The 17,406-nt window shown below is 36.4% G+C and overlaps 1 protein-coding gene across 1 annotated transcript in view; it reads right to left on the minus strand.

Annotated features, from left to right (window-relative positions):
* ABCA8 (ATP binding cassette subfamily A member 8) overlaps nucleotides 1–16,863 on the minus strand; it is a 67,353-nt gene extending 50,490 nt beyond the window's left edge. Inside the window, 8 exon segments of the mRNA XM_087441890.1 lie at nucleotides 3,312–3,463; nucleotides 4,451–4,636; nucleotides 4,948–5,089; nucleotides 6,704–6,930; nucleotides 7,587–7,693; nucleotides 12,113–12,277; nucleotides 15,459–15,663; nucleotides 16,768–16,863. Of these exon segments, the coding sequence (XP_087298016.1) occupies nucleotides 3,312–3,463; nucleotides 4,451–4,636; nucleotides 4,948–5,089; nucleotides 6,704–6,930; nucleotides 7,587–7,693; nucleotides 12,113–12,277; nucleotides 15,459–15,663; nucleotides 16,768–16,863 (1,280 nt within the window).
* Nucleotides 16,864–17,406: the final 543 nt, after the last annotated feature.

The raw sequence follows: 17,406 nt of genomic DNA on the forward strand, positions 1-17,406 counted from the left end.
GTTAGCTCAGGGCTGATCTTCCTCACACACACACACACACGCACAAAAACCCTAATCATCTATCATCACAGGCATTTTCTCCTTCCTCCCTCAGCCCAAATCTTCAACCCCTCAAACTCCCCGCTGTGGGCTCCTTGCCGGTCTGGTTCTCGGGCAGGCCTCCACACCTCTGCTCATGCTGCTCCCCTCCTGGGATGCCCAGGAGACAATTAAATATTGAGTCAATCACCACTTTAAGGGAGTCACCCTAATGCAGCATAGCAATGCAACCCCTTTGCTGATAAACCCGAACACATGGTTGATACAAGGTAATGCACAAGTTTTGTTTGATATGTGTAGCTTCATAAGGAAAAAAATCACTAAGCTGTCTCTGTTATAATAATTGTTCCTATAGGAAAAATGAAACTGTGATTTAAAAAAGTTCAGGAGGAACTTAAAAAAATGTTAAAACTTTTCTTAACCTTCAGAAAGCCAGATAGTGGAATACAAATGCAAGATGTGCCAGGCATGTTGAATTCTGTCTAGGAGTCCAGGTGCCATTACACTGGCATAGGAAGAAGAAATTGAGAAGTGACTATGGGATATATAAAACAAACATTCCAAGAGAAGATAGAATAGGATTTAACAAAAATAAGTGACACACTATAAGGAAAAGAGAGAATGGGGCAAAAGAATTTATTGAAACTTAACATAGAGTGGAATTTTTAAAAATGCTACTTTGTATTTATGCTTTATCTTATCCCCAAATAATAACTTTCCTCTGAAGCAAATTTCTGATCTGCTTTAAGAACATATTATCCATGAACTTCTTTCTGGAAACTAATCCACAGTGTATTTGCCCTTAACTTTCACTTTCTGTTTTTCTATGTATTAGGAGACATTATGAAATGGAAGAATTATATTCCTCTAATATTCTGCAACTGACCTGCAGAGTAAGATTGATGGGTTTTCAAACCTAAGTGTATTTTTCACATCTTCAGTCAATCATGCAGTAAATATTTACTGAATATCCTCTATACACCTGGCATATGGCTTATTGTTAGCTAGTACTCATGTCTTCCCCTTGATTAGGAAATCTGACAAACAAAAGTCTGCACTATATTGGATACATTTTACCATTAGATTTACTATTACATGATTCTGTCATTTTATCCAGTTAGTTTTCCTTTCTGTCATTCATATTTCTTATCTTTAAAAGAATTTTGAACAAAGTCACCTTGTTCAAATTCAGGCATAAATTCTGGCTTAATGAATGGATGATACAAATAATTCCAATTACATAATAAATATATTAGCCCAAAATTGTAGATCCTGGCATCTATTATTCTGGACTCTTCTAAAAGGCAGAGACAGTTATTGTTCTTAAGGGATTATCCAAAAACAACATGATCAATTACTGCTTCCAGACATTGCTCTGCTTCTTTGCTCTCATTCTTTCCCCTTCTTCCCTTTCTACAAGTGTTTAGTCGCTGACTTTTTATTTTTACCTACTCGATGTGTTTATTTCATTAGTGATTTTCACAATTTTTCCAGCTTTATTGAAGTATGATTGACAAACAAAAATTGTATACATGTAAGGTGTACAATGTGACATTTTGATATATGTATACATTGTGAAATGTTACCACCATCAAGCTAATTAACACATCTGTTACCTTACATAGTTACTGTTTTTCTGTGTGTGTGTATGGTGAGAACACTTGAGATGTACTGCCTTAGCAAATTTCAAGCATATAATACATTAACTATAGTCCCTCTGCTACATTAGGTCTCCAGAACTTATTCATCTTATAACTGAAAGTTTGGGCCCCTTGACTAACATCTGCCATTTCTCCCACCCCACCCCCAGCCCCTGGTAACCAACATTCTACTCTCTGTTACTATGAGTTTGGCTTTTTTAGATTCCACATATAAGTGATGTCAAGCAGTATTTGTCTTTCTGTGTCTAGCTTATTTTACTTAGCACAAGGGCCTCTAGTTTCATCCACGTTGTTGCAAATGGCAAGATTCCTTCTTCTTTATGGCTGAATAATATTCCATTGTCTATATATATATACACACACCACATTTTCTTTACCCATTCATCCATCAACAAACACTTAGATTGTTTCCATATCTTGGCTACTATGAATAATGCTGCAATGAACGTGGGAGTGCAGATACCTGTTCAAGATAGTGACTTTGTATGCTTTGGATATATACCCAGAAGTGGGATTGCTGGATTATATGGTATAATGAAGGGCTCTTGGCATACTGTTTTGAACAGGAAATATAGAGGTGAAAGACACAGACCCTGCCTTTGATTAAAAGGAGGGAGGAAAAAAATGAACTGGTGTTTTGGCCACAGGCATTTACCGAGTCCCTAGTGTGCCTCAGACACTGAGGTGGGTGCCTGGGGTGCATCTGTGAACAAAACAGATCCTTGCTTTTGTGGGACTCATATTCTTTTAAGTTGCAAGGTGATAAAAATGAAAATTTATGATCTATTGACTTTCCTATTGTGAAACTCTGGGGAGATTTTTAAAATTATAGGTGCCCTGGCCCCATGATTGATTAATTGAATCAGCATCTCTAGGGGCTGAGCTGGGCTTGGTATTTCTTTAAAGCTCCCCAGGTTCTGAGGTATTAGCCGGGGCTCGGAATCGCTGAGCTAAATAGCTAGGCTATAAATTTCCATGATTAAGTACCAGGCCAGACCCACTTAGGAAGTAGACTTCTAAGCATTTCTTTAAAAAGAAACAAGCCATACACTTAGAGCAGAGTGAAGTTCAAACAAAGGTCAGTGATTCTATAAACAAAATTCAGGCTTTAGTTCTGACCAGTCAAGTAGCAAGAGACAAACAAAGAACTAATTTGGGGGGCTGGCCCCGTGGCTTGGCGTTTGAGTGGGCATGATCCACTGCTGGTGGCCCGGGTTCGGATCCCGGCACGCACCAATGCACCACTTCTCTGGCCATGCTGAGGTGGCGTCCCACATACAGCAACTAGAAGGATGTGCAACTATGACATACAACTATCTACTGGGGCTTTGGGGAGAAAAAGGGAAAAAAAGGAGGAGGATTGGCAATAGACATTAGCTCAGGGCCAGTCTTCCTCAGCAAAAAGAGGAAGATTAGCGTGGATGTTAGCTAAGAGCTGATCTTCCTCACAAAAAAAAAGAACTAATTTGGCCGGTGGCAACTACCTGGCTTCATTTCCTTCCTGTGGATGCGCAAAGTAGTTCTTAAAATATAAATAGCATGTGTGCTAGGAGATTCATTTTTAGGAAATAAAATTATTAAAATGATATTCGATTTTAATCATATCATTACTCACTTGGCAAAATTTTGTCAAAATAGATCGGCAATGCCAGATACAGGATAATATCAAAAGCCAGCATGAAATTTGTTGCTATTATTAGATTTGAGCAGTCTGATGGATCAGGAAATGCATTAGAATTCAAATCATAGTCCAAGAGTAAAAGCTGAAAATTAAAAAGTAATTAATTAAAGGAAGTTAGGTTTACGATAAATTTTAAACAGATTTAGCATAAAAGTAAAATAGCTACTTTTTGCCTCATACTGAGAATACAAAGTTAAACGAGACTGCCTACTTTACAATTGGAAGGCACAGGCGTGTAACCAAATATAATGCAATTTAGTAACTGCTATGTTTAAAATATGTTCCAAATGAAATTGGAGCATTAGGAGGAGGTAGGGAAGTATGGTAAAAGATGACATTTGAGCTTGACTTTCAATAAATTTTTACAAATGAGGACACAGGAAAAAGATGTGATGCTCCTTGAAAATGGCTGCGTGAGAGAGAATTTATGCTCTTGGAAAAAACACTTGTGTGTTTAAGGAGAACCAGTGGGAAAAAGTGATCTATAATGTTTGAGTTAATGAATACTTTATAATTAATAATCTTTTTGCTAAGCACTACATAATGGGTATGTAGTGATTAACATTACCACTTGATCAGAGGGATGGCAAAGTGAGTTCAATGTGAGAATCAGATAAAGAGAAATGACGTTTTATGGACAGAAATGTAATTTACTAATCAATTAATGTATTTTCAAGGTGTTTTTAACTTTTAATTTTCTTGTCTTTTACTTCGTGTTTTTTACAATCATGTGCTGTCCAGTTACGAAGTCAAAATACAAATTGGAATAGTTATTTAGAATTAGACTTGTGACATCAAGTCCATATTTAATTAATAGCCAAATAGAACACTTTATATTGTCTCTAAAGAATTATATATTGACCTTCCATTTTTAAACTGACCAAGTGGCTTATTTTGCAGGGCTAAATACTTTCAAAGCTTTTAAAAGTTCATCTTTGCAGCTTCATGATGGTCTTCACTAGGGTTTTAAACCTTACAAGTCTGAGCACAGAAATGACTAGACAACTGAATTCCAGAGAGGAAAGATATTTCAAAAATGTCATTAATAAGCAATTGGATTGCTTCTCACCTGGGCCATTCCAAGCGTGAAGGCAAAGGGGCTAAGAAGACTTAAAATCCACTCCAAGGATGCGGGAAGTTGCCTGTACAATGCTGTGAATCCCAGACTCCCCCAAAAGACAGTGAGAAGGAACACGACCAGACCAGTGAGGAAAGATTTCTTTACCAAGACGTTCATTAAAAAAGCCAAAGCCATCTAAAATGACAGAAGATCCAGTTTGTCTATGTTTCTCTAAGAATTATTATCAACATAATAAAATAAGAAATTTAATATACAAAATTAGAGCCATATTATTATTCTGTATTTAAAATACAAAGCTATGTTCTGCAAATTGCACTACAAATTGATATTACAAAACACTACAAATCAAATTGTACCAGTCTACAGACTTTACCATACAAACAGCACAGACAGAGAAGCAAAGGGAAATGTAGAAATATAACCTAATTGGAAAGCAACACTTAGGATAAGAGTTGGGCACAAAGAAATTTAATTCACCAACTTACCAAAGACAATCCATAAAGGAGAAAGAGGGTGAAGACCACCGTGAAGCCAGTCAGGATGACAAATTGGACATATTTTACAGTAAGTGCCAAGAAAAGGGCCATAAAGAAGATGAAACCAGCATAGAGCAAACCCCAGAAAAGCCTAACGTGAAACAAAATGTTAATTTAGTATTTCACGTTCCGTTGAAAAGGAGGACCTAGAATGGATTCTAACGTCATTCATTCAGTAGATATTTATTGAGTGTTTAGGATAAGTAAATATGAAGTAAATGTTTTGGGAAGAATTCTTTAGGAATTAGGAATATTCTTTTTCCCAGAAATACACACACACACACACACACACACACACACACATACATCACTGTGAAAAAGGAAAAAAATAGACTTCCAGTCTGTTATATTTTGTTTCAAACATTTTCTCTGCTGTATTCTTACTCTGTGACCTCAGGCAAACTCCCGATCCTCTCTAAGTTCTTTCATTGCTCTTTTATTGGATAATAGGAATAATACTACAGAGAGGTCATGTCTGTCCTTGAACATGGTAACCCCTCAGTGAATCTCAAATCCTTTTCTCCTCTCTGGGAGCTCTCTGGGGGCTCAGAGCTTCACAAATTTCCCTGGAGATAAAAAAATTCTTCCTTATGTGTAATTCTGTCACCTCTCTCTTTTTCCAAAAGCTGTTTTCATCTTTCTCTGAATGTGTACACCAAATAGTCTACATACTTGCCTTAACTCCACTCATTTTCTGCTAAGAAAGCATAATTCACTTTCCTTTCTTCAATTCCTTTATCTTGTTTATTAATATTCTTTGAAGGGGATAATGAAACAATGATTTAAAAAAACAGCAGAAAAATCAACAAAATAATAGCTGACACATACAGCAATTACTCTGATGGAGAATGTTTTAAGAACTTAGCAAATATTAAATCATTTTATTCTCACAGTAGCCCTATGCAGAAATACCACTATTTTCCTCATTGTATAGACAAAGAACCTACTGAACAAGGATGTTAAGTAACTATATTTCAAGTCTAGACATTTTTGCTCTAGAGTTTTTAGATTTTACTGCTCCGCTATACTTTCCTCCAATATTAATTCAATAAAAATTCAGTATTGATTTACAGGATTTTCTTCCAGACTCCTAATCAGCTGCCGTATGCATATCCCAACTGGCTCCCCAGCCTCTCTGTTATTGTACTTTCTCCTAGCTATAAACATTACCTCCAGGCTCTTTCAGTCGGTTATTCACCAGTTCTCACCCAGGACCTTGGCCATACTTGGAATTATTCAACCTCTGACATTTTAAATTCAAACTATCCAGCCCCTATTTACAATCCTGTTCTGCAACCTTATTCCCTCAAATATATCCTTCATGCTTGTTCTTCAGTCTCAAAAAAGCTCCTGATCCTTGACCTCTGTTTTTTTCCGTTCAGTCCCATCCTGGCTTGAATTCCACTTCTATTTGTCTTAGACACCAAAGATTACCATTTCTATCACATTCTTACCAGTAGACTCAGTGGCCATTCTCCATTATCCCTGCTTTACAATCAACCAGCAAACTCAAACCTGATGTTTTTAATTCAGTCCCAGAAGCATAATAACACTCAGCCTTAGCCTGGCAAGCATTTCACCAAAGACAATGTATTCCGTTCATAGGAAAAAGTTAGGAAATCATTAAGTTTGAATAACGATGCTTTGAAGAAGCCCACTTTTCCTGAATTCCTACATTTATTTATTTGTGCTACACTTTACTCACCAGAATGCTGAATCTTGAAGACCCATCATTGTCATCATGCCCTTCATCCTTTTTCTCTCTCTTGTAACGTTAACAGATGCATAGTAAGTGAATGGGGAAAAGGAAATAATGCAGAAGAAAATGAAGAAATCAGTCCTGACTCCTCCTTGACGAATGAAGGGATATATCTTCATATTTTTTCCAGTAACTGACATCAGTTTCTCCATCACTGAGTGATTTGTTGTGATCTGAAGGAAGATAATATAAACAAAATTTGTATATTAATGGATGGCATGCTCTGTTTTCTTTCAGTCATCTCTTTCCCTGTGAAGGCATAATGGGCCTGCCTGGATCTGATGCTAGCCTAACTTTTCACTTCTGTATTCTGCCACTGGTCTACTTGGAGCCTCGACTCCAGGCATTCTGAGATACTCACAGTTCTCAAAATTTACTATGTGTTTTATTACCCCCGTCTAAGATTACCTTATAATTTGCTTGAAATGCCTTTATGACCTTATGTACTTGACAAATCCCTTATCTCAAGCTTCAATTTTAAATGTTATTACAATTCTTCCGTGGCCTTCTAGGCTGAGAAGCTTTTTCTTGTTTACTTATAAGGACTTTATTTATACCTCCGTGGTAGCCTACTTCTCCTATTCTAATAATTTTCTTATTATATGCCTCGCTTCTTACAAAGGCTGAGTTCTTGGAGGAGAAAATTTCTCTTCTATTTATGTCTATATCCCCCATGGCATATAGCAACTTAAGTAAACTTTGTTGTAAAGAAACCAGTGAGTAAATGAAAGAACAATGCTATCTGTTTATCTTTTCTTCCACGAAACTTTGGATGCCTCTAATACCATTCATCTGCATTGAACATCAGTTTGCATTGAACACTTTGTACTCACTCTATAATAGCAGCATTAATGGCAGCTTGAAGAGCCACAAAACCTTTCTTCCAGAATTCTGAGATTCCACAGTCAATGTCTTCATTCATTTCATAACAATGAGCTTTAAGAAAAGAAGAAAATGGTGACTATCACTATGGATTATTTCAGTCCTGATTAGAGGAAACAGTGGACTTTACAATGGCCCCAAATTCCAAACATTCTTATTTTGACTCAAAGCCTATGAAAACATAAATTATAGTAATGATTCTCAAAGTAGGGTGGGCAGAGCGTTCCTAGGGAACATTCTGTGTTAATTTATAACACACACTCTAAGCTTTCTCACATTATCTTCTGTGCTCCCTCGCCAATTAAGAATTCTGTTAAGCTCTTCTCTTTTCGGATTTTGTACTGTGAGAACAATATCTTTTTATGTTTTTCGAAAGTTAGTAGAATCTAATATGGATTGAGAAACACTAAACTAAAGCTTTGTCTAACATTAGATATAACACAGGCATAGGGGCAAATGTAAGTTTGGATGAAATAACTCACTATGTTTAAATCACGTCAATCAGAACATCTTTTGAAGAAAAAAGTTTACTTATAAAACAAGACCTACCAGTCCATTGAGTATTAAACTACATTAAAGAGATATCATTTAATAAGCAAATTAAAATTGAGGAATTAAATATGTTTCACTAAAATTTTAAATATTTTAAAAATCATTTTGAAATATTTTAAATAGACAAAGGATATGACAATATAATAAACACACATGTACTTACAATCAAATTATAAAAATAAGTAAATCATTACAAAGACAGTTGGAATCTCCCGTGTCTGTCTGTGATCTTATGCTTTCTGTAGCCCCAATCCCTAACAGCTAACTGCTTTCCTGGATGTTGTGTTTAAACTTTTACTATGTATCCTTAAACTACACACATAACTTAAAAATTTTTCACGCTTTATTTAAATCTGATTACTCATGGGGCCGGCCTGGAGGTGCAGGCAGATAAGTGTGTGTGCTCCGCTGCGGCCACCTGGGGTTCACCGGTTCGGATCCCGGGAGCGCACCAACACACCGCTTGGCAGGCCATGCTGTGGTGGCGTCCCATATAAAGTGGAGGAAGATGGGCACAGATGTTAGCCCAGGGCCAATCTTCCTCAGCAAAAAAAGAGGAGGATTGGCAGATGTTAGCATAGGGCTGATCTTCCTCACAATAAATAAATAAATAAATAAATAAATAAATAAATAAATAAATAAATCAATAAATCAATAAATCTGATAACTCATTATATTTGTCATTCTGTACTTTGCTTCTTTTGTTCTATATTATGATTTTGAAAATTATATAAATGACCCTTTTTTCTTCTTATGATTGTATAGAATCCCATTGCAGGAATGTGATTCAATGTGCTTATCCATTCTCCTGTTGATAATTTGGTTAGATCCTTTTTTCTTTTTACTATTACAAAAAACAAAGTTGCTGCTATGAAAATCTTTATATATGTCTTCTCATGAATATGTGTGCATCAGTCAGGATAGTCTAGGATATGCTACAGTAACAAACAACCCTCAAATCTCAATGGCTTATCACAGAAAAAGTCCATTTCTCACTCAGGCTACAAATTCAGCTTAGGTCTTTGGAAGGAGGGGTTGAGGGGAGTCGTCTATTGCACACCAAACTAAGAGTCCCGAGATGATGGAGTTTCCTCCCATAGGTAGCTGCACTATCTGTCAGGCATAACTACCTAGCTTGAAGAAGCAAGTGAGGAAAGGTGGTAGAGAACTCACATCTGCTTTTCAATGCCTTGAGTCTAGATATCTGATTAGAGCTACAAAACTTAACTACTCTATGCCCTTAGGAAGGAGAAGAGAATAGGCTGCGTGCAGGTCTTTAACACAGGCATGATAACTTTCCCCAATAAGATTCCTATGATGCTGGGTTGTAGGTTACAACCTATCTTCAATTTAAAAACAAAATTTCTCAATTTTTGTGGAATTGAAAGCATTTTGTAATGTTGGATTCTCTTTGCTACATATCCTCCTCAATACTTTGTATTGTTCTGTTTACTATCTTTTGCCAATTTGGTAAACGTGGTATCACATGTGGTTTCAAAATATATTATATATTAAAGGTCTATAAGATCTATGTCTATAAGATATATGTCTTCATTAGTCTATCTCTCTATCAGTATGGCAATAGCATACTTTCTTCATTACTTATAACTGTATTCTTTTTAAAGAGCATCTTGAGTATTCTGTGCCCCTTATAAAGGTCAATTTTAGAATGACTATGTCAATTTATATGAAAAGATCTATTATGATTTTGATTGAAAGTACAATAGATCCCTGAAGAAATCTGGGCAGAATTCACACCTGCAGTAGGCAGAATTCTAATAGAATTCTTGACTCTTGCCCTTGTATAATACCTAGTCTCCTGTGCGTGTCGGTGGAACCTGTGAATATGGTGATATATCACTCCCACGATTCTGCTATGTTATAAGGCACAATTGGCTTTAGATAGGGGGATTATCTAAGTGGGCTAATCTAAGCACACAAGCTCTTTAAAAGCAGTTTTCCCAGGGGCCGGCCCGGTGGCGCAAGCGGTTAAGTGCGCGCGCTCCGCTGCGGCGGCCCGGGGTTCGCTGGTTCGGATCCCGGGCGTGCACCGACGCACTGCTTGTCAAGCCATGCTGTGGTGGCGTCCCATATAAAGTGGAGGAAGATGGGCACAGATGTTAGCCCAGGGCCGTCTTCCTCAGCAAAAAAGAGGAGGATTGGCGGATGTTAGCACAGGGCTGATCTCCTCACACACACACAAAAAAAGCAGTTTTCCCAGCTGGGAGCAGAAGGGGAAGTCAGAGACATTTAGAGGAAGAAAGAGATCCACTTAGCTATTTCTGACTTTGAAGATGGAGCCGTTCACATGCAAAAACCAGACAGTGGTTTCTAATTACTGAGAGTGACTCCCACTGACAGTCAGGAAAGAAATGAAGATCTCAGTCCTACAGCTGCAAGGAACTGAATTCTGTCAACAACATGAATGAGCTTGGAAGTGGATTCTTCCAAAGAGCCTCAAGGTATAGCTCAGCCTGGTCAATCCTTTATTTCAGCCTGTGAGACCCTAAGCAGAGACACAGTCAAGCCTGTCCACACTTCTCATCTACAGGCTAACCACTGAGTATTGTTTTAAGGCACTAAGTTTGTGATAATTTGTTACGCAGCCATAGAAAACTAATAAAAAGTCTATAAGATATATGTCTCTAGGTATGTGGTCTATCTTACCATTTATTTGGGTCTTTTTAAATTGTTTTATACTTTTTTTATAATAGTGATCTTATCTTTCTTAGAAGCTTTTTCCTCCCAGATAAATGTTTAGTTGCTATTATCTATTTATCATTTAGTCAGTTAGTGGATTGCATCTTTTAACAATTATATTTTCCAACTAATTATTACTAGCACTTCCTGTTTTTTTATGGTATCTTTTCCCTTCCTTGTATTTTGGATTCTTTTATTCTTTCACATTTTAGACATGCTTATTTTATATTCTCAGTTTTATAATTCCGCTGGGAAAGATGTATCCTGCTTTGTTGGTTCGCCTGACTATGATTTATGGTGCCTTGTCTTCTCACATTGGACTGTAAATTTATATTCAGAGATGTTTTTATCTTTGTGGGCTGAGTTGAGGTTGCATTTTTCTATAGAAGATTTATAATGTCTTCCGCTAGGCACCACAGTGCCTGACCGACCTGTGATCACTTTATTTATACTTATGGGGTTTCCCAGATAAATCACTGGGGTTTCTCATGGGGCAGGGGAGGTGAATAAGAATCCCAAACTCAAGGGAAGTGGGGCCAAGAGCTACAGACTCTCAAAGGGGAATTCTCTTTCTGTCATCCAGAGCTCACGGTAAGACAAACAATCTTCCTTTTGTTTTTCCTCTGCCAACAGGTGATTTTTTCCCTCTACTTTCACTAAGTACACAGCCTCTCTGGGTTCCAAATTGATACAGGAACCTTCACTGTAAACCCAAGATCTTCTGACCTGTCCTCATATAGCTGCTAAAACCCAAACTTCTGGTTACTGAGATTGGCAAAATCAAATAGCATTAATGATAATTCATCACTCTGGATTTGGTGCCCTTCTCATTTTGGGCCGTTGGGGATTTTCCTTACTTTCATGTAAGCTTACTCAAACATTAAAGGAAAGTTTGTTCTATTTTATCCATCAACAATTTTATTTTCCTTTAACAATAATATATGACATATAATATATATGTATATGTATACATGCATGCGTATATATATAAATGTATATATAACCATATATAACAACAATATAATACAGTATGTTAATATACCCAAAAATCAACGTACATTTTTTAAATGTGTCGATGGGCCTGTTGACATCACCATAGCAGAGAGGGGTTTTAAAATTTGCTGTACTAACCTCTGTTCTCACGTAAGGCTGAAATAGAGAGTAGTGGAATAGAGAGTGACAGAAATAGAGAGTAGTGGAATTGTATAGCTGGAAAGTTACCTGTATGGTCCCTGTGTTCCTTCCTTGTTGGGATTCTGTGTCCCAGCAAGAATTTCAAATGATATGAGAATGTGTTAGTAAAAATGACTCTTACTATCTCCTTAGGATAATCTGCTGTTAAGTCTTTAATAGTTTCTTCATCAGACAGTCCCAAGACTTCTCTGTCTGCCATTACAGGAAGGGAATATTATTGTTAGTAAATTACTAGGAGACTAACGTCAGGTTTCATGTTCAATTGTTTGTACTAGAGTTCTTTATGGAAGTAAAACAAAATCAAGTATTAACTACAAGTAAGTCATGTAGTAAAGGTTGGAGAGAGACATTTCTAAAGTTCCATCTAGATACAATCAGACAGAATACATGAAAATTAGTTATTTTATTTTCATATGTTGTAATTATTGAACTGATTTCAATCACATATAATATCATACCATACCAATTAAATTATTCACAGAAGAATTAGCATTACAATAAATCTAAAATGGTAGTAAAAAATATATATATATATTTAAATCACAATTAGTCACTGGTTTGTATCAGGTGGAAATAACTATATAACTTCATTTTCCTTTAACAACCCTGACAGTATGGTTAATATGCTGGGGAAAAAATGAAAATTTTAAAAATATGTTGAGTAATTATGTTGATATCACTAAAATAATCCTTTTTCGCAGATATTGAGTTTGATATTAAAACGCCATATAAATGTTTTATTAAGACTGAAAAAATGAGAAGGAATAGAAGAAACATTCTGGATTGGGGTGGGAATATTGAAGATAAAAGTGAAGGGAGCAAGCAGCATGTATTTTGATAGAATCAAATTTTTTTCTGGAATCTAATCCTTAAATCTGTGTGATCATGAGTAAGTCACTTAACCTTCATGACTCGGTTTTCATATTTGTAAAATAAACTTAATAATATCTATTATTAGTAGTACCAAATATTAATACAGAGTACAGAAAAATATAATACAAAATAATATTATTATTACAGAATAATATTCAATTGCTATAGAATAAAGTTTGTAGAAATTTAGCACATGGTAGCATTTAATGAATATTTATTGTTATAATTGCAATTACCTTATTTTTAAAATAAAGATAATAACAGGTTCATTGTGAAGATAAACTCTATGTAAAGATCTTGCACACAGTAGACATTTAATGAGTATTAATTATCACAATTTCATGTGGCTTTTAATGAGGATGTTGTTGAGAAGCACAAGTTCGTGACATGCGGACCTTCAGGAGGACATCTGTGAAACAGAGGGTGACAGCAAACATGTCTCAGGATAGCCTGGGATCCTGGACCTTAGGTGGACAGTTCAGATCAGATTACGATCTTGAATCAGAAATGGATTCAGTGTTTGCAGGCAAGACGCACAGAGCAGACATTCAGATTCAGGTGGAGGTAATGGTGTGATGGTTGGGGAGGTCCCAGGGAGAGCAAGTTTGAAATGGTTTACATCCACCTGGCCTAACAGTGTGCAGTGAAGCATGGAGAGGAAGGAGAAGTCTAACATAGTGTGGGAACTGCTACCGTAGAGACTCCTAAAAGCAAATGCCTGAATATAGACTACAGAGAAGGGCAGACTTCTGGATACTGAATCCAGTTAAGGGGTCAGAAGCCAAGCACAAAATTAGTGGCTACCTAGGCTGGAGTGGAATTACGAACAGGGGTTGACAAAAAAGAAGAGACATTCTGTAGACTTCCAGTGACTGGGTGGAGCAAGATCCACAGGTTCCCCTTATAATAATATTCTTGGTCGGGAACTATGGTGCTTAAAATTAATACTGAGTACCTTCTAAGTGGTATTTTTATATTCTTTTTTTAAATTTAGATATAATTTACATACCATAAAATTCATCCTTTTTAACTGTACAACTTCATGGTTTTCAGTATATTCACAAAGTTGTTCAAGCTCTAATCTTCTTTTATAAGCTTTTTTATTAATTATAACTCAACTCACATTTATGGGGCAATCACCATAGATTCCATTTTGAGGTATGCATTTATATTCGTAAAGAATGATTGTTGTTTTTACTTGCCTGACGTCCAGTCCTTCTTCTAGTAGACACCCTAAAATTAATGCAGAATGCAGAATGCAAACCACGTGGTTTGAATGTGGTTCACAGAGTGACCTAGGAACCCAACTAATGGGCAATAACAACACTGCATACCCCTACCCAGTGAGATTAGTTCTTGGTGGACCCAAGACCAAGACTAATCCAAAGTAGACCATTTGTTCCAATGGATGTAATCTCTGAAATTATTTTGAACTCTTGGGAAGGATCTGTACTCCTTTTGCTGGTGTTGCTTATGTGGTAAAGCTTAAATCTGGAGATTCTGCAGACCAACTTTGCCTCTGTTTGGGGAGAGTCCATGTGTGAACGAAGCCAGTATACAATACTATAGACCTGAGAAGTGGAGACATTTCTTCCTCCATTGTCAACACACCTCCATCCAGTCGTGCATTAATACTTTTTTCCATTAAGCTAGACAAAAGATGCTCTTTTTCCTCAAAACAAGTTGCATTGGGATTCTCTCACTCTCAATTGATATATTCATGAAAAATATAGTATTGTTAATCTTATTTTGAATATGATGATAATGAGGCTCAGAGAAGTTGATGATTTGCAAAATGTACACCACCAACACAGTTGCAGAACTACTTCTAGTCAAATGTTCTCTGACTCTAAGTTAGTGCTCTTGCCTCTTGCCTTCTTCTCCTCTAATTTCAGAAAATTGTCACAGAAGTGATCTTGACGATAATAATGCTCTGCTTATTTTTCATTGATAAGTAACTTCACACTGAAGGGTGAAAATTTGAAGCACAGAACACTCGTCAATACAATCTTCAAATATAGTAAGACAACCATTTGGTAGTAAAGGTGGGGATAAAATGCCTCTAATCAAATTCATTAAAAGACTAGCTGTTTTTGTCTATAAAAACAAGCAAATACCACAGCAACAATCTCATTGTAGTAACAATGCCTCCATAGCTACAAGTCAACAAATCACTAAACACTTCTGCTTTTCCAAGTCTGTCAATCTGTGTATTCCATGCTTCCCCAAACCCTTTGCAAGATCAGCAGATTTCTTTGTTGAGAGACTGTGCACTGCAAGTGATAATCCCTTGCATGGCACGAAATGTGTTCAGTTTGACTAGATATTAAGTGATAGCCTCTTACTTCCAACAAAGGGAAAGTATATTCACATTTCACATAATCTACAAATTTTGACAGTTGACATGGCTTATCAACTGAAATGCAAATTAAATGCATCTGCAGTCAAATGAGCCAAATAGTGACATCAGAAATTCCTCTTAGGTTGCTAGAAAACTCACCTTTCATGAAGGAGGCTGAAGCTACTTTATTCATTATCTGTTGGGTTGTATTGGTGACAGGTGTGTATGCAATAGCAAATTTAGGTTCACTAAATGAATCTACCTGTCCCAGGTCCATGGTAGGCAGTGAAGAAAAGTCATTAACTTGATGATTATTAGGGTACAGGTACAAACAGAGTAGTAGGAACAATGAGTTTAACAATTCCTACAGAAGCCAAGAGAAAGAATAAATAAAATTATGATTTAGAATTAGTCATCCATAATCATTTGGTCATACAGTTTGTCTTGTTCACTTTTCTAATTTCAATATATCCCACATTATGAACTATTTAAAATATGTACAGCACAAAATTCAGCAGTCTAATTCCAATGAGCGATTAAAATGAATTCAAATTTATTGATCCACAGAACCAGTATAAAGCATGCACTGATCATAAAAATATGAGAGGCAACAGTGGCAAGCTGTTATAAATTATTATCCTCTGGTATCACCATGGTGAACTACTTATGCTGTATTTAATTCTGCTGAAAGCCTGTGTGTCACAAGAGACAGTTCCGAGGAATTGCTCGCTTAGTAATGTATTGGTTACATGCCAAGATTCTGTTATCAGAAACTCAACAGAATGCAGGCAACCTGAAAAACATTGTCTTGGTTAGTTATCAACACTGGTCACTTGAAAAATTCCAATAAGAAATCACTCTATTTCCTAAATGTGTGATTATAGAAAACAGCTCACAACATATATACAGGAAAATTCCAATTTGGTTAAAAACACTACTTCGCTATATTTATCTGATTTTAAAAAGATACCAAAGTTTAACCAGGATTTTTGTTATATGGTCAGATTATGAGAGCTAGTGCTCATTTTCTTCTTGGCACTAATTACATTTCCAAATTTTCTACTATCTTTGAAGAGAATGATTGATTTTAAAAAAGAGAAAGAGATCTAGAAAAGAAAATGCCAGTTACCTATATCTGTGGGTTGATATGTTTACTATATCTTCAGAATGCCAATATCTTAACCTGAGCATCTGTAAGTGGGAACACTGGTAAAAAGTGTGACCATTGACTTTTAAAACATTTATTGGATTCTCTATTGCTGACCAGTTCATTGCTTTTAGATCTCAATTTATGAGCCAGTGTCGGTGCAAATGTCTTCAGAGAGATTTCTGGTTTGAGGAACAGCTTCTTTTGTTGCATAAAAGTGTTTTATTTTTTTGGAAAGGAGATAAACAAAGTGTAGATACTTTCCAAGGAATATACGTTTTCCCTTCATAAATACAAAGTGACATAGATATTGACTCATACCAGTAGGGGGTCCCTTTTCATTCTCCATTTTTAAATACAGTTCTTGCATAATAAGGCCCAAGTTTGTTGACACACACTTCTCTCTCTCTTACTCATTTTTTCTCTGTTTAATAAGAAAGAAAGAGAGAAGATGCAGTAAATACGAAGGTCTTAATGAGAAGAAATACCTTGTAAACAAAAAAGAGTAGCCTGATAACTCCAGTATTCCAAATGAATGCTTAGAATCTGAATGTTCCAAAGTTAGCATTTTATTACTCCCCTGCCTCCCTTTTCCCCCCACTTCCAAACTCTTTACTCTATCACTTTTTTGTTATGCACTGTGCCAGTTATTAATTTATTGTTTCTCAGCTCCAAATTCACCCTTCGCGGCCTGCTCTATGAAAATGGATCTGAGCCCTTTAAATATTTTTCTTTGCCAGCTGGCATGATGTAAAAGTTTGTCGGTAGAGAAGACTGGAGAGACATTGCAGGAAGAAGAGGCTCTTCTTCCTGGTGTCAGAGAGGCTCATTTGCCTGGTTCCCAGAAAATGTATGTTTTTCCGACTGCTCAGACTAAATAGTTTTGTCCGGTGCAAAGTGCCTGGATAGTGCATGTTTCATTGTGTGTTTTCTGTAGCTCTTGGCTCAGGGAGCAGTAGT

Source organism: Ceratotherium simum, chromosome 16 (genome assembly GCF_057802395.1).
Source record: "Ceratotherium simum simum isolate JZ-2026a chromosome 16, ASM5780239v1, whole genome shotgun sequence".
NCBI classification, from domain to species: Eukaryota; Metazoa; Chordata; class Mammalia; order Perissodactyla; family Rhinocerotidae; genus Ceratotherium; species Ceratotherium simum.